The 27940-nt window shown below is 38.0% G+C and overlaps 2 protein-coding genes across 4 annotated transcripts; both read left to right on the top strand.

Moving 5' to 3' along the window:
* Window positions 1–19487: 19487 nt before the first annotated feature.
* LOC145102315 (uncharacterized) lies at window positions 19488–20754 on the top strand. The gene is made up of 3 exons (XM_079039698.1): window positions 19488–20046; window positions 20206–20369; window positions 20425–20754. Exons 1-3 carry the CDS (start codon window positions 19488–19490, stop codon window positions 20752–20754), a joined length of 1053 nt encoding a protein of 350 aa, XP_078895824.1.
* Window positions 20755–21476: 722 nt separating this feature from the next.
* On the top strand, window positions 21477–27709 carry LOC145100852 (protein MEI2-like 4). Of its 3 annotated transcripts, none has more exons than XM_079037970.1 (17): window positions 21478–21787; window positions 21862–21983; window positions 22109–22420; window positions 22936–23090; window positions 23183–23228; window positions 23316–23657; window positions 23735–24153; window positions 24221–24379; window positions 24549–24665; window positions 24756–24907; window positions 24988–25073; window positions 25148–25519; window positions 25664–26306; window positions 26367–26451; window positions 26590–26658; window positions 26744–26923; window positions 27007–27709. In XM_079037970.1, exons 4-17 carry the CDS (start codon window positions 23013–23015, stop codon window positions 27148–27150), a joined length of 2892 nt encoding a protein of 963 aa, XP_078894096.1. In that variant the 5' UTR covers window positions 21478–21787; window positions 21862–21983; window positions 22109–22420; window positions 22936–23012; the 3' UTR covers window positions 27151–27709. The 3 variants fall into 3 exon arrangements, with proteins under 3 accessions (XP_078894098.1, XP_078894096.1, XP_078894097.1); XM_079037971.1 differs by adding an exon at window positions 22593–22689 and having other exon boundaries at window positions 21478–21983; XM_079037972.1 differs by having other exon boundaries at window positions 21477–21983; window positions 25157–25519.
* The last annotated feature ends 231 nt before the right edge of the window (window positions 27710–27940 follow it).

The raw sequence follows: 27940 nt of genomic DNA, 5'->3' as shown, positions 1-27940 counted from the left end.
TGGGGGAACTCACTAAGCTTTTGGGCTTACAGTTTCAGTTTATTGTTTCAGGTACATCAGGGGATCGCGGCAAGACGAAGGCATGATCGTACAGCTCCTTATGTTTTATTTATGTTTCTGGGAAAACTCTGATATTATACTATTTTGAAAACAAATTTGTAATAACTACTGGTTTTAAATTGACTTGAATTTTATGGTTGTTACAGGGGAACTTTGTAGAGAATTTCGTGTGTGAGAATGCGCATAAGTTGTTGGGTTTTGAGCATTCTAACACTCTTAAGTGTACATGCAACCCTAAATACCTTGGATCTATGTTTTCTCTATTATACATGCAAATATGAACTTTCCAAGGTATTCATCCTAACTAGCATAATAACAATGATTCGTATGAATATTTCAAGTTAGAATTGCATACCTTTTTGATGTAGAATGTCTTCATGAAGCTTGAGTGCCTAGTGCCCCAAGTGTGACACCTCAAATGGTTCACACAACACCAAATACACATGGAATGACTTGAGAGAAACGTACCACTCCTTGAAATCGTCTAGCCCTCATATTCACACACTTGTGTACGATTTCTTGAGCCATGGGACTCTTTTATATGGTGGCTATTAGGGTTACACCATGTAACTCATGACTTTACCCATTCCTTATGCTCCATGGATTTTAACCTCCATGGAGTATCCATGGGTCACCCCATGGACTTAGTCCAACATAAGGAATCTTGGATCACAAGCCCACATATAAAAGAATGAATGATTTACACAATCAACCCATATATTTAATTAGTCTCCTTTTGATCACTTAATTGATTCCAAATTAATTCTTGATCAATACTAATTAAATAACCTTATTAATATATTAGAACTTATAATATATTAATAAACCTTAAGTGTTATTTCTCTCATTTTAGTCTATCCAAATGCATGATGCCATTCAACCCAAATGGACCATGTCGGGTCGGGTCAAGTCTTACCAATTATAGTTATGGACTTAGACATTAATCCAATAGTCTCCCACTTGGATAAGTCTAAAACTATTATTGCGTATAACATCAAGAACCGACTGGCAATCGTAGCTCTCAAAAGCTTCCGTCGAACTCTGACCTTGCCGATGATCTCTAACCTTTGTCAATGACTTGTCCATTAGATAAGTGATCATATATTCCTGCATTCTATATATCATATGGACTGAGACATGGATTATAATCATTCTCTCTGTCCATCTGTTGTTTCCGATTTCCGATTCATGATGACCGACTGATTGAACAAATCAAATCAGTCCTGGCTTGGCCAAGCACTCACATGTATCATCCTTAAATCATCGATGGGCCCACAGATATCGCTTTTATCCCAAAGGTAAAAGGAATGGATAAACTTCGACTCATATGGCTTGTTCTACTACTTGTTGAATCATACAAAAAGACACGTTTTATAACATCGAGTTACCAATGCGTTTTCATGTAATCAATGTACAACCAACTCATAGTAACAACTCATATCTCTAGGTTTGAAGAATATAAGATATTATTGTCTCATGATCACTCGTGATAAAATCCATGAAGTGATTTCAATGAGCGCGGGTTGAATCACATACTCAGAACTTATGAGCACTCATGCGTGTTGTAGCACCACCTTGTCCAACATCTTAGACCTCTACAAGCCCAACCCATGACATTCTTGATTCATATCTACTTCCAACATATGACCGACTGTGGATGGTTTGAATAACTTAGTAATTCAGGAAGAACGACCTACTTATTCTGGAAGTCAAAACATGCAAAATGAAACACAAGAATAATTGAATCCAATATGGTCTCAGAACTTATGAACATAAATAAAACACCTTTTATTTATCACCATATGATAACACATTATTCATTGCATACTGTTTCAGCTATCAACTTTATTCTTGAATTAAAACAATAGTTGTCCCATGCTCCAAGCATGTACACTATGTTTTTCTAAACAATAGCATTGCTATACACCTAGTATGCACTCTATGTTTGTCTATGATCCTTACTTTGTGAAATAAATCAATTGACCATAATTTCAATGATTCTAATTTCACAGTCCCGAATTCTTATGTCAAATGCAGGAATTCCAAATTCATGCCATTTACCGAAATCTGTTAGATTCTAAACTTATATGCATTGATTCTCTTGTAATGATTATGAAAAAAGTCACAAAGACTTGTCAAAAAACATTACAGAGTATTCCAATGGAGATCAACTCCATGGAACCGAAGTCTCATATTCGAAGTTCATTGCCTTTGAACATTCTTCTTGCATTAAGTTTCCTAATCTTACACAGATAACTTCCACCTTCCCATATTCCCATTTTGACTATCACTTCTGAACAAAAGTTGCATCTTTTCAGAATATGTCAATATGGTCCTTCCAAAATTAACACCATACTTCAACTGTTCCTGAGCAACCAATCTTTGGTAAACCTTAGATTGTCCTCAACAATTGCTTAATCCTTTTAGTCATATCCAGTTATAGACCTTTTCCCTTCTTAATGCTCCAGGCATTTGGAAACTTTTAGAAAGGATGAATATAGCACATGTATTTGATCCTATATCCGAAGCATATGGGACACGATTCATGATGTCTCACATAAAGACTAAACCAATCTTTTGCTATAATATTTCCATTTCAATTTGCCAAGTTCTCATAATTCAGATTATGAAAAGGGATGTCGTAATCATAATCGAATTTTAGAACGCAAATAATGGACCCATATACAAAATTTTCTTATGTTGAGCCATTCTAACATAACATTCATATATATACTTGACTAAATTTGATTAAAATCTCACGATCTAAGCTTATAGATTTGAGATGAATTATAATTTTCTCTCCCTTAATTATAGCAAAACAACTTTTTCCCATTTGAAACCTTTTGTTTTCTATAATTAACATTGCTAACTTGCAACCTTTATCATAATTATCATGCTCCCACTAACATGATGATTATTAGCATAACACTTATGTTCCCACTAGCTTTGACATGTACTCAGAAATCAGCTGAACTTCTAAAAAATAATACTTTATTGACTTTCTTACCAAAGTTCAGATTTCTGATACTAGATTGCTTTGATAAAACTTTATCAATATCATACACCTTATCTTAGATAGCTCACATGTGTGTCTAAAAAATTTTAAGAACTATGAAAAGGGATGCCGTAATCATATTCTTAATTGTTTAGACCTTTGCCACTTCTCACAAGTCCATGTTAGTGTGTCGGTTAACCACACACGCTCCACTAACGACTTTGAGAATGCAAATATCACAATTGCTATCTAGTTAAAATCTACTTAGTGAAAGTGTTTCCTCACCATCATTTTCATGAATCGGAGAGAAACCTTATGACACTTAGATTTAATGGTGTATGTGTTCTTATCCATGTGAATTGTCAAAACCATAATCACAAGACAAGGTTAGTGACAAATCCAAACTCTTATGGATTGAACTTGTGCAATCTTAACTTCTTGTCACCTAGCAGCCCAAGGGTCTGTCATTGCTTCCAAGTTGTTATGCAACAAATTGAGAACTCTAAGAACTCATATGCAAAGCCAACTTTACCTGGAATGGGCACAAAATATGTCAACACAATAGGTTATAAACCTCAAGTCGTGTGCTAGTGAAGAACTTTAGGTTTTATTCATGATTAGTTCTTGAGACTTTCAAGACCTTTAAGACTCTCACTGTCCTCTTGACATATAAGACTTTCTTGCAAAATATTCAAGAGATAGTGTGGATTCTAATCAAGACAGACACTTAACACAATTAGCCTTAGTTGGTCTTTGTTTTATCAAAAACATCACAACTAACCAATTTCAAATGTACAAGAGTAGAAAACTTTTACTCTTACATTTGACAAGTGTTTTAAACCTTCTTTAAGACATGTCACTCAAGTTACAATCTTAGAGTATAACTCTATGAATTGTTTTTGGAACGAAGTATGAATCATCTTCTTGATTTAACCACTTCAACAATTCATAACTCATCTTCTTAACTATCATAATGCACTTAGAGGATGAATTATAATCATTAAGATGATCTTAAAACATGATAATAAAATACTCTCCCATCTTTTCAGATTTGAGAAACTTTTATCCTTCTGCCTAATTTGATTCTTCTCATTCGTTCTGCCATACATCGAAATTTTTCCAATGTATCAGAATTACACTTAAACTTGTAAGTGTAACCATATTTACTAAACTTTAGTAAATCATGACGAATAATCTTATAGATCTTTTGTGGTGGACTTGATCAGTGCACAAGAATGTGTACTCGATCTCTTAGTCCTTCACTTGATTCACATATACATGTGAACAAGGGACTAGTCTTAATTTTCCAAAGCTAAAAGTTCTCATTCATCATACTATACAACTTGCATGATTTCCAAGTTTCTATCCAACTAAAACCTTGGGTGATGATAATCTTTCCTTATTTGGTAAATTTAGACACTACCACAAACGAAAGAATCAAATCCATTTTTCCAATATTGTTATCAATGGAATCATATAAGCAACACTTTTTCACAAATGCCATTGTAAGGATCCTTAAAATAAATAAAATCAAATATTTTCCTTTTATTTTAAAACTTTGCGGAAAACTTATCCTTACAGTGCAAATGAAAACCTTGTTGTTATATATTCCAAAGCAATGTGTCATAACTCCTAAGTAACAACTCAAAATTCTGATGCGATCGAAATCCATCTTGCGATCAGAATCAGCATATACTTCCTTTAAGATTTCTCTCTTTCTTTGATTCTTATAACATCACCAGGTGACCCAGTCACATCATGTAATAGAATCTCCAAATAGGAGCTTAACAGAGTTAGACAATGGACTTTACCTAAAGTAGAGTCAAAGTTATTGACTTTAACATCCTTAGGTAAATTTGGCAACTTTGCAATCAATGCCCCTTCCTTTGTCAATTTAACATATGGACGCTTTCGTAATGGTACATGGGACTATCACAGACTTAGCATTTCCCGTTACCATTTGGTCAACCGAGTTGATTGTGGCCGAACCCTTTCCATTGGAAAAATAATGCTTTTTCTGGATTTCCAGTGTCATCATTGTCAATGTCCATAAAGTTTTTGGAAGTTGATCTTAGCAAATTTGCTTTACTAGCCCACTAAATCATTGTTGATTCAGTAGCACCAAGCAACTAGATAAGATCATTAAGGGTCTTGTCATAGTCTTTTTCATAGGAGTCCCAAAGGAACTCACTATGTGACTTAGAAAGTGATTGGACATCCAACTTTCTCAAGACTTTGACACCCAACTCTCCCGGCTTGTCAGTATGTGACTTCATCTCCAAGATGTGAGCACACCTAGACCTTGCCTTGCTAATAGGGCTTGAGTGACCTTGAACTTGTGGGATAGGGAGAATAATTGGAGGAGGTGGAGGAAGTGAAGTTCCAAGAGATTTGGGAGGATCATAAATGTCTGAACTAGACATCTTTTGGGAGATATTCAAGATAGTTGATTAAAAGTCCTTAATATAACACCCAATATGAAATATTAAGGCTAGGACCATACAAACTATTTTATAACTTGGAAGAGGGATGCCGTAATCCAAGCTATAAAATATTTGAAGGTAGGTGAATGACGATTCACCAATTTCCACCAAGATAAACGAAATGTATAATTAAGTTTTAATTGGATTTGAAACTCCTAGATCTTTTGAGATACCTTGAACTTTCAATGGCATGTTTGAATCTCGATTGTGCCCTCTCAAATTTGTGACTGGGATGCCGAGGATCACAAACAAGGTGTGAATAACCATGCAAATTGACCTGGTACCCTTAATTTTATCACCTAATCGATATGCCGGTTAACCATACACGCTCCATCGATCTATGATAAAACTTAAGTCACCCTTTGCCACACATTGTCAGTCCCATGTTAGTGTGCCGGTTAACCACACACGCTCCACTAACGACTTAACAAAGGTGCAAAGTGTAATTTCATGGATTAGCACCTTATTCACATTTTCCTAAGTAACTAAGATTGGGTATTTATAAGAGTTTAGTTACTTAGTATTTATCATTAATACTTTTAATGAAGGGAGAATTCTCATCCTTGTCCTACCCGTTCGGCTAACGACCCTCCACCAGTCAAGGAAGCGGTGGGTGAGAGTGGACACCCATTAAACTACCATTTTATTGGCAGTAACCTTATACCCTCCTTATAGACCGGCTTCATGAATGAGGCCTACTAACGGTAAGACTGGCTTTACTCTTATACATATATATAAATATTATTAACTTATAATATTATAAAGTATAAGGGTTGAATTTTAACTTTTAAAATTCTAAGGGCTAACTTGGAATTAAAGTATTCATAAGTGAAAACTTTTCAAATTCCACAACTTGAGGGCAAGTTTTGAAACTATTCAAAACTAATTATTCCATAACTTATGTGTTTAAACTAGTTTAATTAAAAAACTCTTCAAGTTATGGAAGACTTTAAACTAATAAAAGAATGTAACTTTTCTTTATTTTGTAACTTATGGAATTAATTAAGGTTACACATTTTTATTACTTAATGAAGTGACTCTTGAACCTCCATAACTTGAGGACAAGTTATGGAGTCATAAAACTATTTAATGAGAACAAGACTCTTCATTTTTGTAACCTTTGCCAACTTTTATGAGTTTTAAGAAACTTAAATGTGACATTTCATGTAACTTGAGGACAAGTTACACAAACACATTTTAGAATCAACTCTTAGATTAAAATGGATTGAAAACTACAAAATCAATTAACTTTTCTATTAATCTAAGCAACTCATATGAACATGTGACATCTCCATTTTCACGGCTAGAAAAGACCGATTTTGTTTATGCTTTGTTTAAAAATAAATAAAAGTGTTGCGGAATTTGTCCCAAAACAAAATATGATAAAGATTTATCAACAACATTTCTGTAAAAATGTATTTCATTAAAAAGACTCGGGATGTCATGTTCGATACAGATCATAAGCATAAACAATACAACATAGGCCTTACTACATTATTCTGTATTTACAGGCCTAAAATCCATTAATCTCTCATCCCAAGACATCACATCTATGGTCATGCGCCACTACCTGTAATACAAGAAACTGAGTGGGTCAGGCTTGGGAGCCTGGTGAGCACATAGGGTTTTCAACCCTCAATAAATAAGTTTATTAACTTTATCAAACCAAACAAACCCGATTACCCGTTCCCGTTATCCTCACTTTACGTCCCTAAAACATCTAACACAAGGGACCTAATCTAAGGACTATCATCGGGGTGGACACTACTGCTAAGGGGATTCCTCAGCAATAAATGTCCTTAAGGCAACCATGTGGGGGATGGATTACACCTGGTGAGCACACAGTTCAAATAAACACCTACAGGTTGCGAGCCTGCTAGTGTTCCACTGGACTGTCTAGAATAGTCCGTGGTCGTCATCTATACTCCGCTAGATGACTGGATCATCAATAACATCTATAACGAGGTCTCTCATTATTTTATTTTATCACACAACTATTACATCTACTCATGTTCTACCCAACACATTTTGTAGATATAAAATACATATACAGTCTAAATTATTTAAAATGTGTATAAAATTGTTCATCCAGCATAGATAGCAAGTATACATATAATATGCACACACAACACGTAATTTATATAAATACTTCATATCTATGTGTAAACTAAAAGTAACTATGCACTCACTTGAAAGGTAGTAACTCGGCACTCGGACAACGCTTCGATACTCTCAAAACAATTTTCCCTCGATAAAACAGCGGATTTTAAAGAAAACCGGGCTTTATTTGGAGCAGCGTTTCGAAACCGAAAGACACTTTTTCTCGGGACTCCGGGAGCCTTAGGCTTCCTTAGGGTGCTAGGGGATTTTTCCTAGGGTTTAGGGGTGATTTGGAACCTTAGAGAGAGAAAGATTTTAGAGAGAGAAGGGTTTTTGTGTGTTTTTCTTCGGCAACCCTTGTAGCCTATTTATAGGTGCGAGCCCTCGGTCGTACGCTGGGCGTACAGCAACACTACGCGGGGAGTAGTTCGGATAAGGTCACAGGTGGCGCGACTTCGGTGGAGCGACGTGGAGGCTTGTAGACCGAGGATGGTTCTTCGTACGCGGCGTGTTCCGAGCTTGGATGCTGGGCGTAATGCGAGGGGTGACGTGTCGCAATCCGAAGCGACTTCTGAGACCATCATCGGACGGTTGTGGTGCTGCCACGTCATCGATTTAGCAACAGACTTCGCAATTTCATGCTTCAACTTTAAAAATTCGTAACTTTCGCGTACGAGCTCCTTTTTCGACGTTATTTATATCCACGCGAAGGTGGGAACGTACTCTACAACTTTCGTTTAGACTCCGTCGGCTAATTTTGACTTTATTTAAAAAGTTACATTATTAACAGGCCGGGACATGATTAGTCCGTTAAATTCTCATAACTTTTTCATCCGATATCCGTTTTCGTCCATCTTTTTCTCGTTACGCTACTCTTAACGAGATCTTCGATTCTCGTTTAGGTCGTGTCGGCTAAAAACCGCTCGATCTAATATTCGAATTTCGGGTTGTACACTGCTAATCTGAGACTTCGAAAAATCATAACTTCTTCATACGAAGTCAGATTTGGGCGTTCTTTTTATGGACGCTCTCGGTTTAACGTATTCTACGACTTTCGTTTAGATTGCTAAGGCTAAATCTCGCTCTATCGTAAATTCACTATTTACGCTTCCCGGTATCGTGCCGGTTCCGTCGCGAAACTTCAACAGGTCATAACTTCTTTGTTATAACTCGGATTTCAGTGTTCTTTATATCCTCCGAAATCCTTGTTTCGACCACTACAACTTTATTTAAAGATATAGTGCTTATCTCACACTTTAATTTTGACGCTTGTTTTTATTCTTTATTAATTATACATTTATAATTAAATAATAAGCACATAAATACACACAATTCACATAATACTTAAATATTTCATCTTTATTGCGTCAAAAAGAGTTACAATAGTTGACTTAGACTATTACATCGTCCAAAAATGCCTAGGCTTGGAACCCGGGTGTTACAATTCTCTCCCCCTTAGGATGATTCCGTCCCAGAATCATGCATCAGCAAACAGATGTGGATAGCGACTCATCATTTCATCCTCTGTTTCCCAAGTGAGATTCAGCCCATTCGAATGTTTCCATCGGACTAGCACTAAGTCGACCATCTTGCGTCGTAACTTCTTAGTATTACGGTCAACAATTGCCTCAGGCTCTTCAATCAACCTCTTATTCTCATCCATTCTTAACTCTGAGATTGGAATTATTTCGAGAACTTCTCCCGTGAATTTCCTCAGATAACACACATGGAAGGTGTTATGAATACCATCGAGTTCTTCGGGCAATTCCAGCTTGTAAGCTTGGTTCCCAATCTTCTGAAGAACTTTGAACGATCCAATAAACCTTGGACTCAACTTTCCTCGTTTCCCGAATCGTATAAGTCCCTTCCACATTGAGACTTTAAGCAAAACCGAATCCCCAACTTCGAAGGTCATCGATCGTCTTTTCTTGTCAGCATAGCTCTTCTGACGATCCTGAGCTGCAAACATCCTTTCCCTAATTACCTTTAGTTTCTCAGCAGTTTCATGGACTATCTTGGGGCCCATAAACTGCTTCTTTTTGGATTCAAGCCAACAAGACGGCGTATAACACTTTTGTCCGTACAAGGCTTGACAAGGTGCCATCTTGATGCTCGAGTGGAAACTGTTGTTGTAAGAAAATTCTACCAGAGGTAAGTGCTCATCCCAATTCCCTTGGAACTCAAGGGTACATGCTCTCAACATATCTTCCAGTGTCTGAATCGTTATTTCGCTCTGACCATCAGTTTGCGGATGGTAAGTAGTACTCAAACACAACTTTGTACCCAACTCCTCTTGTAGACTCCTCCAAAACCTCGACGTGAAACGACTATCACGATCTGATACAATTGTAAGAGGAACACCGTGAAGTCTTACAATTTCCTTCACATAAGCATTTGCGAGCTTATCCATAGACCACTTCTCGTTGGCTGCTATGAAGTGTGCACTCTTGGTGAAACGATCCATGACTACCCAAATCATGTCGTGACCGTTCTTCGTCCTGGGCAGTTTAGTCACAAAATCCATGGTGATGTCTTCCCATTTACCCATGGGTACAGGTAAAGGTTCTAAACACCCATATGGTTTCTGATGTTGTGCCTTAACTCTCGCACATGTCACACACTCGGCCACATATTTCGCAACATTGAGCTTCATCGTCGGCCACCAGTAGTAGGGTTTTAGGTCCTTATACATTTTAGTGCTACCGGGATGAATCGAGTACATGGTCTTGTGTGCTTCTTCCATCAGATGGTCTCTTATTCCTCCCATCTTAGGTACCCAAATCCGATCTTGGAATACCGTCAGTCCTCGACTGTTTGTACCGAACATTAACGTCTTGCCCAAACGTTCTTCTTTTCGGTAATTATTCTTTAAAGCTTCTTCCTGAGCCTTCCTGATACTTTCCACAATCGTCGATATGATTTCAATTCTCAACGCTCTTGGCCTTTTCCTTTTAAGGTTAACTTTCCGACTGAGAGCATCAACAACACCATTTGCTTTACCCGGGTGGTAAAGTATCTCACAGTCATAGTCCTTGAGTAGTTCTAGCTAGCTTCGTTGCCTCATGTTCAATTCTTTCTGATTAAAGAGATACTGGAGACTCTTATGATCAGTGAACAACTTGCACTTCGTGCCGTAGAGATAATGCATCCATATCTTTAGAGCGAAAACTACCGCTGCCAACTCCAAATCATGAGTGGGGTAGTTCTTTTCGTGTTCTTTCAATTGTCGAGATGCGTATGCTATCACCTTTTCTCTTTGGGTCAGAACACAACCCAAACTGACTCCAGATGCGTCACTGTAAACCGCGAAGTCTTCAACTCCATCTGATAGAGAAAGTATCGGTGCTTCACATAAATTCTTCTTTAGCTTCTCGAATGCCTCATCGTGTTTCTCATTCCACGTATACGTAGCTCCTTTGTGAGTTAAAGCTTTCAATTGAGCAGCTAACGAAGAAAAGCCTTGGATAAATCGTCGGTAATATCCGGCTAATCCTAGGAAGCTTCGAATCTCTGTGGGATTTTTCGGACGTTCCCACTTCATCACAACCTTGATCTTTGCAGGGTCAACCATTATCCCTTCTTGGTTAACCACGTGACCCAAGAACTGTACTTCTCGTATCCAAAAGTCGCATTTGGAGAACTTAGCGTAAAGCTTCTCCTTCTTTAACACTTCCAACACTTCCCGTAGATGCTTGCCATGCTCCTATTGGCTTTTCGAGTAGATCAGAATGTCGTCGATGAACACTATCACAGATTTATCGAGGAATGGTTTACAAACCCTATTCATCAAATCCATGAATGCTGCTGGAGCATTGGTTAGTCCAAATGAAATAACTAAGAACTCGTAGTGTCCATATCTCGTTCTAAATGCAGTCTTCTCAATATCCTGCTCTCTTACCTTCAGTTGATGATATCCTGACCTAAGATCGATCTTTGAGAAGTAGCTCGAACCTTGCAGCTAATCGAATAGGTCATCAATCCTCGGCAATGGATACTTGTTCTTCGTCGTTGCCTTATTCATCTCTCAGTATTCTATACACATTCTCATACTTCCATCCTTTTTCTTCACGAATAACACCAGAGCTCCCCAGGGTGATGAACTAGGTCAAATGAAACCATTGTCCAACAGCTCCTGAAGTTGCGTCATAAGCTCCTTCATCTCCGTCGGTGCTAACCGGTAAGGTGCCTTTGCTATCGGTGTTGTTCCTGGTAACAAGTCTATACGAAACTCCACTCGCCTATCAGGTGGTAATCCGAGAAGATCTTCGGGAAAGACTTCCGGATAATCACACACAACCGGTATATTCTGCACCTCTTTCTTCTCCTTCTTAACATCGATTACGAATGCCAAGTATGATGCACATCCTTTGGACAAACATTTCCTGGCTTTCATCAGGGAGATGATTCCAGAATTCACTTTGCATTTGTCCCCGTACACCATAAATGATTCCTTTCCGGGTAGGTTTACCCTTACTATCTTCTTTCGGCATAATATCTCGGCATCGTTGGCGCTAAGACAATCCGTACCCAAAACGATGTCGAAACCGTTTAACTCTATGGGTAATAGCTCCTCATGGAATTCGTTTCCGTTTAGGTCGATGACTACGTTCTTAATACGATTACTAACAGGTACGAATTTGCCACTGGCAACTTCTACAATTAGGGCATTATCAAGTTTTTCTACAGGCAATGCTAATTTTCCTCTAAATCTATGCGATACAAAGGAATAGTTTGCTCCCGAATCAAATAGTATATTGGAAGGAAAACCATTTACAAGAAAGGTACCTGAAGCGACGTCTACTGCCTCCTTCGCAGCCTCGAGCGTCATCTGGAAGGCTCTCGCCTTCGGCTTCGGTGGTATGTTGGGCCTTCCTGCATCTTTCTTCTTTGGGCAATCCTTATCAATATGCCCTTCTTCACGACACTCGTAGCACACCCTCTTGTTGATGGTGCACTCATTGGCATAGTGCCCCCTTTTCCCACACTTGTAGCATGTTATTTCCTTGCTACATTTTCCCGAGTGCTTCTTCTTGCACTTCTCGCACCATTTCAATTCATTTCCTCCTCCCCCAAGCTTCTTTGAACCGAACTTTCTCTTCTTTTTGTTGGGTTTAGCAGACCCTTCAAATTTCCTCTTCTCGCCAACCTCAACTTTGCTGGCAGCTCTTCCCTTAATCATATCCAGAGTAGGTGCCTGACGCACTGGCACCACGTACTCCCATGGAAGTCCCTTTGCGTACTTATCGATTTTTGCCAGCTCATCCGGAACAAGACGCAAGGCAAACTCCATCTTTTCTGTGAAGTTGTTCATGTATTCATCGATTGACATGCTTCCCTTCTTCAGGGTTAGAAACTGGTTCTCTAGCTCGAGCAGGTTTTGAGCTGAGCATTACTTTTGTTTGAATTGCACCAGAAATTCTGCCCATGTCAGTTGCAGGGGCTCGTTGGGGCTTAAAGTCTTCCCTAAGGTATTCCACCAACGTACAACGCCTCCTCGAAACTGACGCATTGCAAACATGGTCTGTAGTTTTCCTCTGCAACCGCACGTCATGAAGGCTAACTCCATCTCCGAGATCCAATCCATGACCCCAATCGGATCTTCCTTTCCTGTGAAAGTCGATGGCTTGCAAGTCAGAAAATCCTTGTACTTGCATCCATTCCTCTCGACTCCGTCATCTTGGTTGTTTTGTTGAACTATTGGTGGGTTGACTTGACCAACAGTCCCACTGTAGTTTCCCTCCTCAGTCTGCCTTTCGTTCAATTCGGGTTGTTCGATCTGAATAGTTGCTTCCTCTCGATTTTGCTGGAGCAAACGTCTGGTTTCCTCCATTTGACGATCCAATATCGCCTGGATCATCGCTTGCACTCCGGCCATCGTTATTGGCTCAGTAGCGGCTTCCACAACCGGTATTTGCTCAATCACTGGGGGTTGGTTTATGTTCCCATTTGCATTCACGTTTCCGCTACGGGTCCTTTCCATCTTGATCTATACACCGAATAAGGTGAATTTAGATCTTTATTTAGGACTGATGTTCAAATCATCCTTATCTCTCCGAAACGTTTACATGCTAGTTCTAAGATCGTAGTCGTACGTTTAGAATCCTAAACACATAAGGTTTCTATATCCGATCGGCAACAGACCATAGATCCGAAAAAATAACAACATATCATGCACAAAGCATTTAGCACATAAAAGCATTTTAGGCACAATTCCTAAAATAAGCTAGTGCCCACACCTCACAATCATCGCTTAACATTCTAAGTTTAAGTTTAGAAATCCTACAAATTCCTAGTAGGACTGTTCATTATTTGGATAAAACTGAATTGTCCAATTGGACAAATTGGATTGGACAATTTGGTTCGGATATTCGGATTTTTGGATTGGTTTTCAACAAAACCAAATTACTATTTTGGATTTCGGATTAGTTTTGGTTTATAAAATATGAACCGAATAATCCAAAAAAACCGAATAACAATTTATTATTTATTTAATTTTAATATAACTATAATTATTTATTAATTTTATAATTTATTTTTCCAAATAAGTTCAAAAAGTTTCATCTAATAAAAAACATTAATATGCATTTTCTCTTAAAAGTTCTTTATCTATTGAATATTACAATGTATACATTCTTAATAGTTTATACATTTTAAATCACAACTAAATGTTTTTTTTTCTTCTTCTATAAAAATTGGATAATATTATAACTATATCTCATTTTAAAATGTTTTAGTTTTTGAAAACCGAATTATAAAAACCGATCCAACTGAATTGTAATTTGATCGGATCGGATCGGATTTGAATTTAGTTTAGATTATTCGGATCCATATTTTGAAAAACCAAAATCAATTTGGATTTACTTAATTGGATCGGATCGAACCGATCCATCCAAACGAACACCCCTAATTCCTAGTTCTCTTAAACTAATGCTCTGATACCAACTGTGACATCCCCATTTTCACGGCCAGAAAAGACCGATTTTGTTTATGCTTTGTTTAAAAATCATAGTAATATTTTAAATAAAAGTTTTGCGGAATTTGTCCCAAAACAAAATATGATAAAGATTTATCAACAACATTTCCGTAGAAATGCATTTCATTAAAAAGACTCGGGATGTCATGTTCGATACAGATCATAAGCATAAACAATACAACATAGGCCTTACTACATTATTCCGTATTTACAGGCCTAAAATCCATTAATCTCTCATCCCAAGACATCACATCTATGCTCATGCGCCATTACCTGTAATACAAGAAACTGAGTGGGTCAGGCTTGGGAGCCTGGTGAGCACATAGGGTTTTCAACCCACAATAAATAAGTTTATTAACTTTATCAAACCAAACAAACCCGATTACCCGTTCCCATTATCCTCACTTTACGTCCCTAAAACTACTGCTAAGGGGATTCATCAACAATAAATGTCCTTAAGGCAACTGTGTGGGGGATGGAGTACACCTGGTGAGCACACAGTTCAAATAAACACACAGTTCAAATAAACACCTACAGGTTGCGAGCCTGCTAGTGTTCCACTGGACTGTCTAGAATAGTCCGTGGTCGTCATCTATACTCCGCTAGATGACTGGATCATCAATAACATCTATAACGAGGTCTCTCATTATTTTATTTTATCACACAACAACTATTACATCTACCCATGTTCTACCCAACACATTTTGTAGATATAAAATACATATACAGTCTAAATTATTTAAAACGTGTATAAAATTGTTCATCCAGCATAGATAACAAGTATACAGATAATATGCACACACAACACGTAATTTATATAAATACTTCATATCTATGTGTAAACTGAAAGTAACTATGCACTCACTTGAAAGGTAGTGACTCAGCACTCGGACAACGCTTCGATACTCTCAAAACAATTTTCCCTCGATAAAACAACGGATTTTAAAGAAAACCGGGCTTTATTTGGAGCAGCGTTTCGAAACCGAAAGACACTTTTTCTCGGGACTCCGGGAGCCTTAGGCTTCCTTAGGGTGCTAGGGGATTTTTCCTAGGGTTTAGGGGTGGTTTGGAACCTTAGAGAAAGAAAGATTTTAGAGAGAGAAGGGTTTTTGTGTGTTTATCTTCGGCAACCCTTGTAGCCTATTTATAGGTGCGAGCCCTCGGTCGTACGCTGGGCGTACAGCAACACTACGCGGGGAGTAGTTCGGATAAGGTCACAGGTGGCGCGACTTCGGTGGAGCGACGTGGAGGCTTGTAGACCGAGGATGGTTCTTCGTACGCGGCGTGTTCCGAGCTTGGATGCTGGGCGTAATGCGAGGGGTGACGTGTCGCAATCCGAAGCGACTTCTGAGACCATCATCGGACGGTTGTGGTGCTGCCACGTCATCGATTTAGCAACAGACTTCGCAATTTCATGCTTCAACTTTAAAAATTCGTAACTTTCGCGTACAAGCTCCTTTTTCGACGTTATTTATATCCACGCGAAGGTGGGAACGTACTCTACAACTTTCGTTTAGACTCTGTCGGCTAATTTTGACTTTATTTAAAAAGTTATATTATTAACAGGCCGGGACAGGATTAGTCCGTTAAATTCTCATAACTTTTTCATCCGACATCCGTTTTCGTCCATCTTTTTCTCGTTACGCTACTCTTAACGAGATCTTCGATTCTCGTTTAGGTCGTGTCGGCTAAAAACCGCTCGATCTAATATTCGAATTTCGGGTTGTACACTGCTAATCTGAGACTTCGAAAAATCATAACTTCTTCATACGAAGTCAGATTTGGGCGTTCTTTTTATGGACGCTCTCGGTTTAACGTATTCTACGACTTTCGTTTAGATTGCTAAGGCTAAATCTCTCTCTATCGTAAATTCACTATTTACGCTTCCCGGTATTGTGCCGGTTCCGTCGTGAAACTTCAACAGGTCATAACTTCTTCGTTATAACTCGGATTTCAACGTTCTTTATATCCCCGAAATCCTTGTTTCGACCACTACAACTTTATTTAAAGATATAGTGCTTATCTCACACTTTAATTTTGACGCTTGTTTTTATTCTTTATTAATTATACATTTATAATTAAATAATAAGCACATAAATACACACAATTCACATAATACTCAAATATTTCATCTTTATTGCTTCAAAAAGAGTTACAATAGTTGACCTAGACTATTACATCGTCCAAAAATGCTTAGCCCTGGAACCCGGGCGTTACAGAACATGATATTTCAAGTCAAACACTTTTTCATGAAATTAGCCTAACCATTAAACTAATACAAATCATGAATCTATTGACAATTATCTTAGAAATTGGATTAGCATGAACATTACCTCATCAAAAATAGGTTTACAAGTCCAAAAACAGCTTTTGGTAATGTTACTAGTCCAATTCCAGCCAAAAAACACGAAAGTTAGCTGTCAGGGCCCAAAACTCGTCGAGTTCTATAGAGAACTCGTCGAGTTCATGCATTAAACAATGAAATCGTCGAGTTTATTGAAGAAACTCGTCGACCTTTTCTGTCTGGACAACTTCTTGGCTTCGGAAAATGTATTTGCATAAAGTATAACAAGAAAACAAGCCTTGGCTTTGATACCACTGTTGGGTTTTGAGCATTCTAACACTCCTAAGTGTACATGCAACTCTAAATACCTTGGATCTATGTTTTCTCTATTATACATGCAAATATGAACTTTCCAAGGTATTCATCCTAACTAGCATAACAACAATGATTCATATGAACATTTCAAGTTAGAATTACATACCTCTTTGATGTAGAATGTCTTCATGAAGCTTGAGTGCCTACTGCCCCAAGTGTGACACCTCAAATGGTTCACACAACACCAAATACACATGGAATGACTTGAGAGAAATATATCACTCCTTGAAATCGTCTAGCCCTCATATTCACACACTTGTGTATGATTTCTTGAGCCATGGGTCTCTTTTATATGGTGGCTATTAGGATTACACCATGTAACTCATAACTTTACCCATTCCTTATGCTCCATGGATTTAACCTCCATGGAGTATCCATGGGTCACCCCATGGACTTAGTACAACATAAGGAATCTTGGATCACAAGCCCACATATAAAAGAATGAATGATTTACACAATCAACCCATATATTTAATTAGTCTCCTTTTGATCACTTAATTGATTCCAAATTAATTCTTGATCAATACTAATTAAATAACCTTATTAATATATTAGAACTTATAATATATTAATAAACCTTAAGTGTTATTTCTCTCATTTTAGTCTATCCAAATGCATGACGCCATGCAACCCAAATGGACCATGTCGGGTCGGGTCAAGTCTTACCAATTATAGTTATGGACTTAGACATTAATCCAACAGAAGTATCCTTAATATTAGGTTGTACCGATGAAGTAAGAGTAAATGAATCATCAATAAATGATGTTAACAAGAGGCAATCCAACTGTTGTGATGAACCCGAACTTGCAAAGGGAAAGATTGCTCATCAAAACAAGCATAGGTAATAAAAACTCGGGATGCAATTGGATCAAGACATCAATACCCCTTATATTGAGAAGAGTAGCCAAGAAAAACACACGGAAGACTTCGTGGTGACAACTTATGTTTAGCACTAGTCCCGTAGATATGGAAATACAAGACAACCAAAAACTCAAAAATTATGATAATTCGGAACTCGCGAATATAGAATCTCAAATGGAGTTTTGTTGTCGAGAAGTTTACGTATAACAATCTGTTGATGATAATCACACAAACCTTTGAATTTACTACCAAACTCAAAAACAGAGGAAGAACCCATTGTCAGTTGTCTAAGCTGGCCGCGAAGACTTTGAACCTGTTCAACAGATGAGTGACTATAAACATGTTTGAGTGCAGTCCAAATCTCAGTAGAGGTGGAGAGACCCATAACTTCAGAAAGAGCCTCCCTAGAAAGAGAGCGGTTTAATATGATTAGTTCCTTTTGATCATTATCGCACCAGGTAGTGTAGCCGGATTCACGACTTCTTTACCCTCTTGAATGATGGTTGGAGACGGGGCTTTAAACAAGCCTTCAATGCACACCATCATTTTTTTGATACGTGAGAAGAGGAATCATGTGATTTTTTTCATAAGAGATAATTAGAGGAGGTAAGCTTGTGGATAAGCAGATGTAGAATAGTAGCCATAGGAAAAGTACCATCAGAAGAGGAAGAAGCCATAACAACGATGAAGAGGAGGGACGACTAGGGTTTAGAATCAAGAAGAAGAAGAAGAATAAGACGTGATGACCAATTTCTGGCTGATACCATGTGATTGTGGTAAATCTTACTACCAAAATAGGTGAGATACGTGTATATTTATATAACAATAAATTACAATAATGATATTTGAAGAATAAGATAAATATAAGATATAAACAAAATATTATTTTAAGCTATTAGTACTCTAGAATGTGGCGTTTTGGAGAAAATAGTCATTTTTTCAAAAACAAACAAAGATTTATTTTGTTAATGATGTTAGATTTCAAATATGTTAAAATATTAGCAACCACCCACAATGTATTACCATTTACTATTTAGTAAACAAATTACTAAATTCCGGTGACTTAAGACCTTGTGGTATACATACCACGAAGCAATCTGTGGTCTAGCTGGCCACGAAAACTTCTCGTGCACACCACCACGACATTCCGTGGTCGGGCGTGGTCGTGCTCTTCCGTGCTCCCGACGACAAAATCAAATGGAGAACATGATTGGCTGTGGGTTTATTTAGCCGTTGAACGACTATTTTGACTTTTTTTTTTCAAACTTAATTCACTATATAAATAAACATTCTATTTTCACCAAAACTTACACCTCATTTTAATCTTCATTCTCTCCAACCACAAAACACATATACATGGATTCCACAAAACATATTGAATTTCTAAAAGCTTTTGACTCGGATGACGACGTAGAATTCGTCGACACATTCTTCAACGTTGTGCAACACATTCACGACGAAGAAAGTTTGAATGCAGCTCGTACAAGGGCGGTCGTCAATCGTGATCGCCAAGCCGCACACGACTTATTGGTACGTGATTACTTTGCCGATAATTGTCTTTATAATGACGACTCCTTCGAACGCCGTTTCCGTTTGAATAAGGCTATATTTTTACGTATTAGTAATGCTTTAGAATCTCGTTATGATTTTTTCAAACAAAAACCCGACGCTAGAGGAAGAATGAGTTTTAGTAGTATACAAAAATGTGCGGCTGCTCTTAGGTATTTGGGATACGGTATAACATTCGATGCATCTGACGAATACTTGAAAGTATCCGAGAGGACCGCCGTTGAATGTGTAGATTGGTTTTCTGCATGTGTTTATGAAGTTTTTCACGAAGAATATTTGCGCAAACCTACTCAACGTGATATTGAGAGATTATATTCAGCTCATGAAGAGAGGCATGGATTTCCGGGTATGCTTGGCAGTCTAGATTGTACGCATATGGCTTGGGAAAAATGTCCAACTGCATGACGTGGTCAGTTCACTCGAGGAGATATAGGTGAACCAACTATTATCCTAGAAGCTGTTGCATCTCAATATTTGTGGATATGACATGCCTTTTTTGGAGTAGCGGGGTCTAACAATGATCTTAATGTTTCTGGCCAATCTCCACTTTTCAACGATATTTGGACTGGCAAAGCACCTGATATGACGTTCACGGTGAACGGGCACGCGTACAAATATGGTTACTACATTGGTGATGGGATATACCCGGATTATTCTACATTGATGAAGGCATACTCGGTTCCTCGAAGTGAAAATGCAAAGTTTTTTACAAAAAAAAAAACAGGAATCGGCGAGAAAGGATATCGAGAGGGCATTTGGAGTCCTTAAGCAGACATGTAATGTAGTGAAATATGCTACACGACTCTGGGATAAAGAAAAAATTAAACGAATGGTCCTAGTATGTATTATAATGCATAATATGATTATTGAAGATGAAGGTCGAGCGATTTGCACGTATGATCCGAATGACGTTGTCGTTCCAATTGAGGAGTTCGTATCGGGAACGAATGCGTTTTTAGAGCGAGTTGTTGAAATTAATAACAGTGAAACGTGTTTCAATCTTCGAGAAGATGTCGCAGAACATTTATACCAACATAGCATGAACGACGATTAGGTTTTTTATATGTATGTTTCTTTGTTTTTTTAATTAATGTAATTTTTTTTCTAAATTAACTAAGTAATGTAGTTTGAAGTTGTAATTTTATTTTTATAATTAATGAAACACTAGTTTAAAAAAATGAATGCTTTTTAATTATAAAAAATATAATTTTATTGTATTTTTGAATTAAAAATAAATAAAAATAATGATGTGGAATGATGTGTTAGTGGTATGTATCCTATATTAGTGGTAGATGATTTAGGTGCTGATGTGGCACCCACCACATATGTGGTATGTGGTGGGTATAACGAATGATCTAAGCCTATGATCACAAGTATAATTTTATCCGGCTATCCTTCAAATTGTTTTGGGTTATACGCTTTTATGTGAACAAATAAGATAAAACAAGAGTAATAACGAAAAAAAGAACATAAACATGGTGTATATAGAAAACTTCCATATGTTCAGTATTGGTGTTTATGATAGCATTCAATGAAGACCCAATATTTTCAACTTATATTTAAACCGGATGAATGAGTGGATTTAGTTTATAAACCAAAAATTGACTTGCATTAACTCCAAGTAATTAAACCAAACCAGTTTGCCGTCAATTATGTTCAGAAACTTAAAATTGTTTGTAATCGATGATCAAAAACCGAATTACAGATGTATATTATATGGTTAATCGCAAATGTCTAAAGATAAAGAAAATGGAAGGAAATTAAGCATATTTGTGTGATTGAAAGAAGGTGAGTGTTGGTTAATTTAGGGGTTGAAGATGTCAAATTATACACAAGATAAAGAAACACACTGGAGATGTGTCTGTGTAGAGTCATAACGAACCAAACAAACCGGCGTGTGTTGTGGGTGGCTAACGGCGTTGAATGTAATAACGGCAACCTGCCCAACCCCAACCCAACCCAACCCGATCTATCTCCCTCTCTCCTCTCCTGTTTTCTCTCTCTCACACACATGACATGACGACATGATCATCTGGGATTTTCATTAATCTTCGTGAACTTAGGAGCAGGAGTCTTGTTCATCTCCGGTCTTTAATTTTCTTCACTTTCTCTCTGTTTCAATTTCTTTGTTTCTTATTTTTTTTAATAATTCTTTCGGCAGATTATTCCTCTCTCTCTCTCTCCCCCACACTCTCTCTCTCTCTCTCTCTCTCTCTCTCTCGACGGGGGGAGCGGACTGAGGGCGTGGGAATCTCGCCGTTAAACGCAGAAAGACCTCCGCAGGTTCGTACGCTCCCTTCTTTTTAACATTACAGGCAGACAGATGGGGTTTCTTGTGAGTTAAAATTGATCAAGACTTGTGATATTTAAATATTCAGCTAATTTCATGTGGTTAACGTGCAATGTAGGGAAAAAAAGTAGAGAGAGAAAGACAGAAAACACACAGACACAAGGTGGAGAGAGATAGAGAGAGAAAGAGAAGAAGGCATCAAAGGAAGCTTTGGAGGTTCTTGCACGGCACAGAAACCTAGATCCCTTCTCCAAATCTCCTTTCTCCCTTGCCTTATGCCGTAATCCATTCGATTTATCTCTTTCCCATTTAATCCTTTAAATTCTCTATCTCTCTCTCTCTCTCTCTCTCTCTCTATCTCTCTCTGCATCTCCATTTCATCTTCGGGAATTCTCTCTTGATCTCTTATGTCGTTTTTAGTTTGATAAAGGTGCGTGCTTTTCCCTTTTTTTTCTTTACCTTCTCACAATTTTTGTTGCATTTCATGATCCTTTGATCCGTTAAGTTTGAACTTGTTAGTTTTTTTTTCTCTTATTTTTGAAGAAGAGAAGACAAACTATCCAATTTGGTGCTGAATTCTGGGTTTTTGTTGTTGATTTCAGCTCCAAAACAATTTTACTTGTTAGATCGGCTTTAGGTTTCACGGCTGTTGATTTTCAACTCCAAGGCAGCTCTACTTGTTACATAGATCGGCTTTAGGTTTCATAGCTCTGATTCTCAACAAAGATGCTTCCTTTTATGTTTGTTCGGAAAAAATTAATTGCGTCTTTCCTTAAACTGCTGAGATTTTAGTTCCTTAACAATATGAGCCCGTCTTTAATCAATTTTGAATTTTAAGACTTGTCACAAAAGTGTATTTGTTTTTCTGAATTTTTTTTGTGGAAGCTGACCTTTTATTGGTCTAGATTAATATCAAAATCTTAATCCCTTGCTTGTAATTAATAGGAAGTTGGGTGGTTGAATTGAATTGGTGAAACCCCAAAGGAAAGAATTTTGTGTTTGTAGTCTTTTGAGGGTTAAGCATGCCATCTGAACTAATGGACTCACATGGTTTGTCCCCATCTTCATTCTTATCCGAAGAGGTGCAACATCCTAATGAGGTACTGCTGTATCTCCTTCCCCTTGCATTGTTTGTTTCTTCCGGATCAGGTTTTCTTTTCTTCATTTGTATAACTTCCATTTGCATTTGCAGAGACAAACTGGGTTCAGGAAGACAGATGGTATGCCTGACAACTATGGTGAGCAGTGATGGATACTTACTTTAAAAGAAAAAAAAAAGAAAGAAAAAAAATCTTCAAAACTGATACTATGCGGTCTCTGTTCAGGTCTAAACGATGGCAACGTATATGCAGTTGGTGACAGTTCGGTTGTGGAAAAACAAAAACAGATGTCATCTGATTCTCATATGTTGAAGCGCTTTGATGTCCCTAATCTTTACCATAGCCAAGACCATAATAAAGTTCATATTAGCTTATTAGAGAATAACACAGTGGGAGTGGGAGCAGGGAGAGCAGCTAGCCATTCTTTGAGGAGAGCTGCTGATAGTGATAAAGGAAACAGATCTAATCTGAACATGGAACATAAATCTTATTATCTTAATGCTATGGGTGATCACTACGAGAATGGCCTCTTTTCAAGTTCATTATCGGATCTTTTCAGTAGAAAATGTAAGTTACCCTTTTCCATTTCCATTGATGTTGTTACACATGGAAATTTATGTTTGTTTATTTGTTTGTTTGTGCAGTGAGATTATCAGCAAATAATAATAATAATAATAATAATAATAATGGTATGTATGGTCATTCTGTTGGAGCTGCTGCCTCCCAGTATGAAGAAGAGGAACCATTTGAATCTCTTGAAGAGATTGAGGCCCAAACTATCGGGAATCTACTCCCAGATGATGATGATTTGCTCTCTGGGGTGACTGACGGGCTTGACCTTGACTGTAAAGTGCAGCAGCAACCAGGCAGTGGTGATGATGTGGAAGAATTGGACTTTTTTAGCAGTGTTGGGGGGATGGAGCTGGGAGAAGATGGCGGACAAAGAAATTATGAAATTTCTGGGGAACAACACCACCCCCATGGAGAAAACCCATCAAGAACACTATTTGTGAGAAATATCAACAGCAATGTGGAAGATTCCGAGTTACGCATCTTGTTTGAGGTATGTATCCATGTTTCTTTCTTTCGTTATATATATATTGTATATATTGATGTTGATGACTGTGCAGCAATATGGTGAGATCCGCACTCTGTACACAGCCTGCAAGCATCGTGGGTTTGTGATGATATCGTACTATGATATAAGAGCAGCCCGACGAGCCATGCAAGCTCTTCAGAACAAGCCATTGAGGCGTAGAAAGCTTGACATTCATTACTCCATTCCAAAGGTTGCTTTTTCCATCTTTGTGTATGATACGGTTTAGTTCATGGTCTTGTTGTGCCTAAAGACTCGTTGGTTTCAGCTTATCTATACGTCAGTGTGCTATCATATTATTATATTAAAGAAGTTATATTGCTATAGTCTTTTGATTATATACAATGTTTTTTTTTTGTCAGGACAACCTCTCGGACAAAGATGTTAATCAAGGCACTGTTGTGATATATAACCTCGATTCTAGTGTTTCTAATGATGAACTTGGCCGTATTTTTGGCGTCTATGGTGAGGTTAAGGAGGTAAGATTGATTTTGTGATGATTGTGTTTTGAGGTGAGTGTGAGTTGGTGGTAGTATAATAATAGTTCTCCTGGGAATGGGATGATGCAGATCCGTGAAAATCCACAAGGAAGTCGTCACAAGTCCATAGAGTTTTATGATATTAGAGCTGCAGAAGCTGCTTTATGTGAATTAAACAAGAGTGACATTGGAGGAGGGAAACAGATGAAGCTTGAACCCAGCTGTCCCGGTGGTTCTAAACGGTATAGCTGGTTGTAAGTTTGTAATCAACATTCTTTTCTTATTACTATATATTTATAGATATATGTGTTGATGTCAACAGTCCATTTCCCGAGCTGGATCTTGATGAAACTAGTGCGTTGTTGCAAATGTGTAGCCCTCCTACTGATTTCACAACAGAAATATCTGGTATGATATCTGAGTCACATCACTCTTGGTTGTATTGTACCTGATGTAGATTTTATTTATTTATTTATTTTTAGCACGACCAGGTTCACATGTTCGAGTTAACATGGACAATGGAACTCGGTTGGGTGTTCATTCTGCAACTGCTGCTGCCACTCAACTACTAGATGTCGAACTCCAACATCAACATCAACATCAACATCAACATCAACGTGGCATCGGTATTGGCATCATCCCCTCACTGAAATATGATTTCAGGAGCACACCAAATTACCACCCTCACTCACTTCCAGAGTATCAAGATGGCTTGACCAATAACTTTCTATGCAATTCTCCTAGTACCATGGCTGGCAGAATGTCTGAAAGGGTGGCGGGGAACAGGCAGCAGCAGTTTAACAGGATCGGTGGCGGTGGCTCAATTGGACGCTCACTTGAACTTAATGACACTGGTAAGGAGGCTTGTCTCTCTCTCTCTCTCTCTGTCTCTCTCTCTCTCTCTCTCTCTCTCTCTATATATATATATATATATATATATATATATATATTGCTGAATCCAGATCATGATTTGACTCGGTCTCTGGTATCTATCTCAGTGTTTGGCAGCTCTGCTGGGAATGCTGCCACTCATCCTTACATGTGGAATCCTTCTCCCTCTCCACATAGCCATAACATGATGTGGCCCAATTCACCATCTTTAATGAACGGGGTCGGAAATGCTCATAGTGCTCCACTGGTGCATGCTCTTCCCAGAGCACCAACTCATGCCGCCAACACTTTTCTGCATATCAACAACCAGCAGCAGCAGCAGCAGCATGTGGGATCCGCACCCTCTGTGAATCCTTCTATCTGGGATAGACGCCACTCTTATGCAGGGGAATCCCCTGAGGCATCAGTTTTCCATCCAGGTTCTCTTGGGAATATGAATATGAGGGTTCCAGGTCTGGATTTTGTGTCTCATTCGCATAATATGTTTCCTCCTCATATGGGTGACCTGCCAATTCCTTCAAAAACCATCCATCATCAGAATAATGTAATGTTTCCTACTCGAGGACAACTGATTCCTATGATGGGTTCGTTCGATTCTTCTTCTTCTTCTGGTGACCGGGCTAGAATCCGTAGAAATGAAGCCACTTCAAATCAAGCTGACACCAAGAAACAATTTGAACTCGATCTGGACCGTATAATGCGTGGGGAAGACAGAAGGACCACGCTCATGATCAAGAACATCCCTAACAAGTATGTATATTTATTTATTTATTTCATCCATTCATTTTTATTGAATGTGGAAAACTGCAGGTACACTTCTAAAATGCTGTTGGCTGCAATTGATGAACGCCATCGGGGAGCATACGATTTTATCTACTTACCCATTGATTTCAAGGCTAGTACATATCAATATATATATATATATATATATATATATATATATATATATATATATATATAGTGTGTGTGTGTGTGTGTGTGATAGAAATAGAATGGCAGAGATTAACAAACAGTATGCTGTTTATGTTGGCAGAACAAATGCAATGTGGGTTATGCGTTCATCAACATGACTGAGCCTTCCCTTATTGTTCCGTTCTATCAGGTATGTATGTGTTTAACTAAAAACTAGCCTAGCTACTGCTAGTATTTGATTAATGAATGAAAGAATGAATTACAATTTACAACAGGCGTTTAATGGGAAGAAGTGGGAGAAGTTCAACAGTGAAAAGGTGGCATCCCTTGCATACGCTCGCATACAGGGAAAAGCTGCACTGATTGCCCACTTTCAGAATTCAAGTTTGATGAATGAAGATAAACGCTGTCGCCCAATCCTTTTCCACACTGAAGGTCCAAATGCAGGGGATCAGGTAATTCCATTGTGCTTTTAGTTACATTCTTGATTGATTTCTTCTTATAATGTATGAATTATGATGTGATGTTTGGTATGCAGGTGCCTTTTCCGATGGGTGTTAATGTTCGATCTCGAGTCAACAAAAGCAGAAACAGCAGCACAAATGAGGATGCGGGAAATGGTGAGGCCTCTTCAAATGGCGGGGACTCATCTTCAGGTTCCACAAAGGATTTTGAGTGCTGAGAAAGCCCAAGGCTGCTGCTCCTTTTTGTCGTGCTTGCTAAATGCTAACCTTCTTCTACTTCTACTTCTTCTAGATAACAAACAACAAACAAACAAACAAACAAACAACATTACCATAATTAATTGAAGCCAACCCACCTCAAATTTTCTAATGTACATTGAGCCATGGGTGGGCCCAGGAGGGAAGAGCAGCTTAAAACAAATGACATTCTTTTTCTGTACTTGTGGTGCTGACTGAGATGAAGCTTCTAAATTTTGGGTTGTTACTTGCAAGGAGAAGAGGCTTATAGATTTTGATGAATTAAGAGGAGGGTACCTACTGATTTATAGCAGTTGATAGGCAGACCGGGGGAGGTGATCACATCAACAAAGCCTCTTATGGTCTGATAAATCGAGTATCCTGTTTTTTGACCCTAGAGCCCTCCCCTTTGCTTCTATCATTTCTGCTTCCTTTTTGTCCGTGTTCATTTTTGCTTGACATTTTTTGCATTTTATTTTGGAGAAGCTTGCATGAAATCCTTGTTTTTTTTTTAATGAAGTTTTTGAACATTTTGTAGTATATCATGCTTGATTTGTTTGCTGTTTTGGTTCTTGTTGAAAATCAGGCAAAATCGAATAACAATATTAGGTTTTGATCCCCACATTTAGCAACAAAAGCTGTGACCGATAGGTTCTATTGATCAATGATTAAACTGTTCTCTTATCTTTTGAGATCATGAGCACACCTGAGATAAGACCCAAATAACATACTATTCAGCTCTCATCATGCATAAAATAAATCCACAATCTT

The sequence above is a fragment of the Lactuca serriola genome, chromosome 4 (genome assembly GCF_051521515.1).
Source record: "Lactuca serriola cultivar US96UC23 chromosome 4, Lser_US96UC23_V15, whole genome shotgun sequence".
NCBI classification, from domain to species: domain Eukaryota; kingdom Viridiplantae; phylum Streptophyta; class Magnoliopsida; order Asterales; family Asteraceae; genus Lactuca; species Lactuca serriola.
This window is presented reverse-complemented; position numbering and strand designations above follow the sequence as displayed.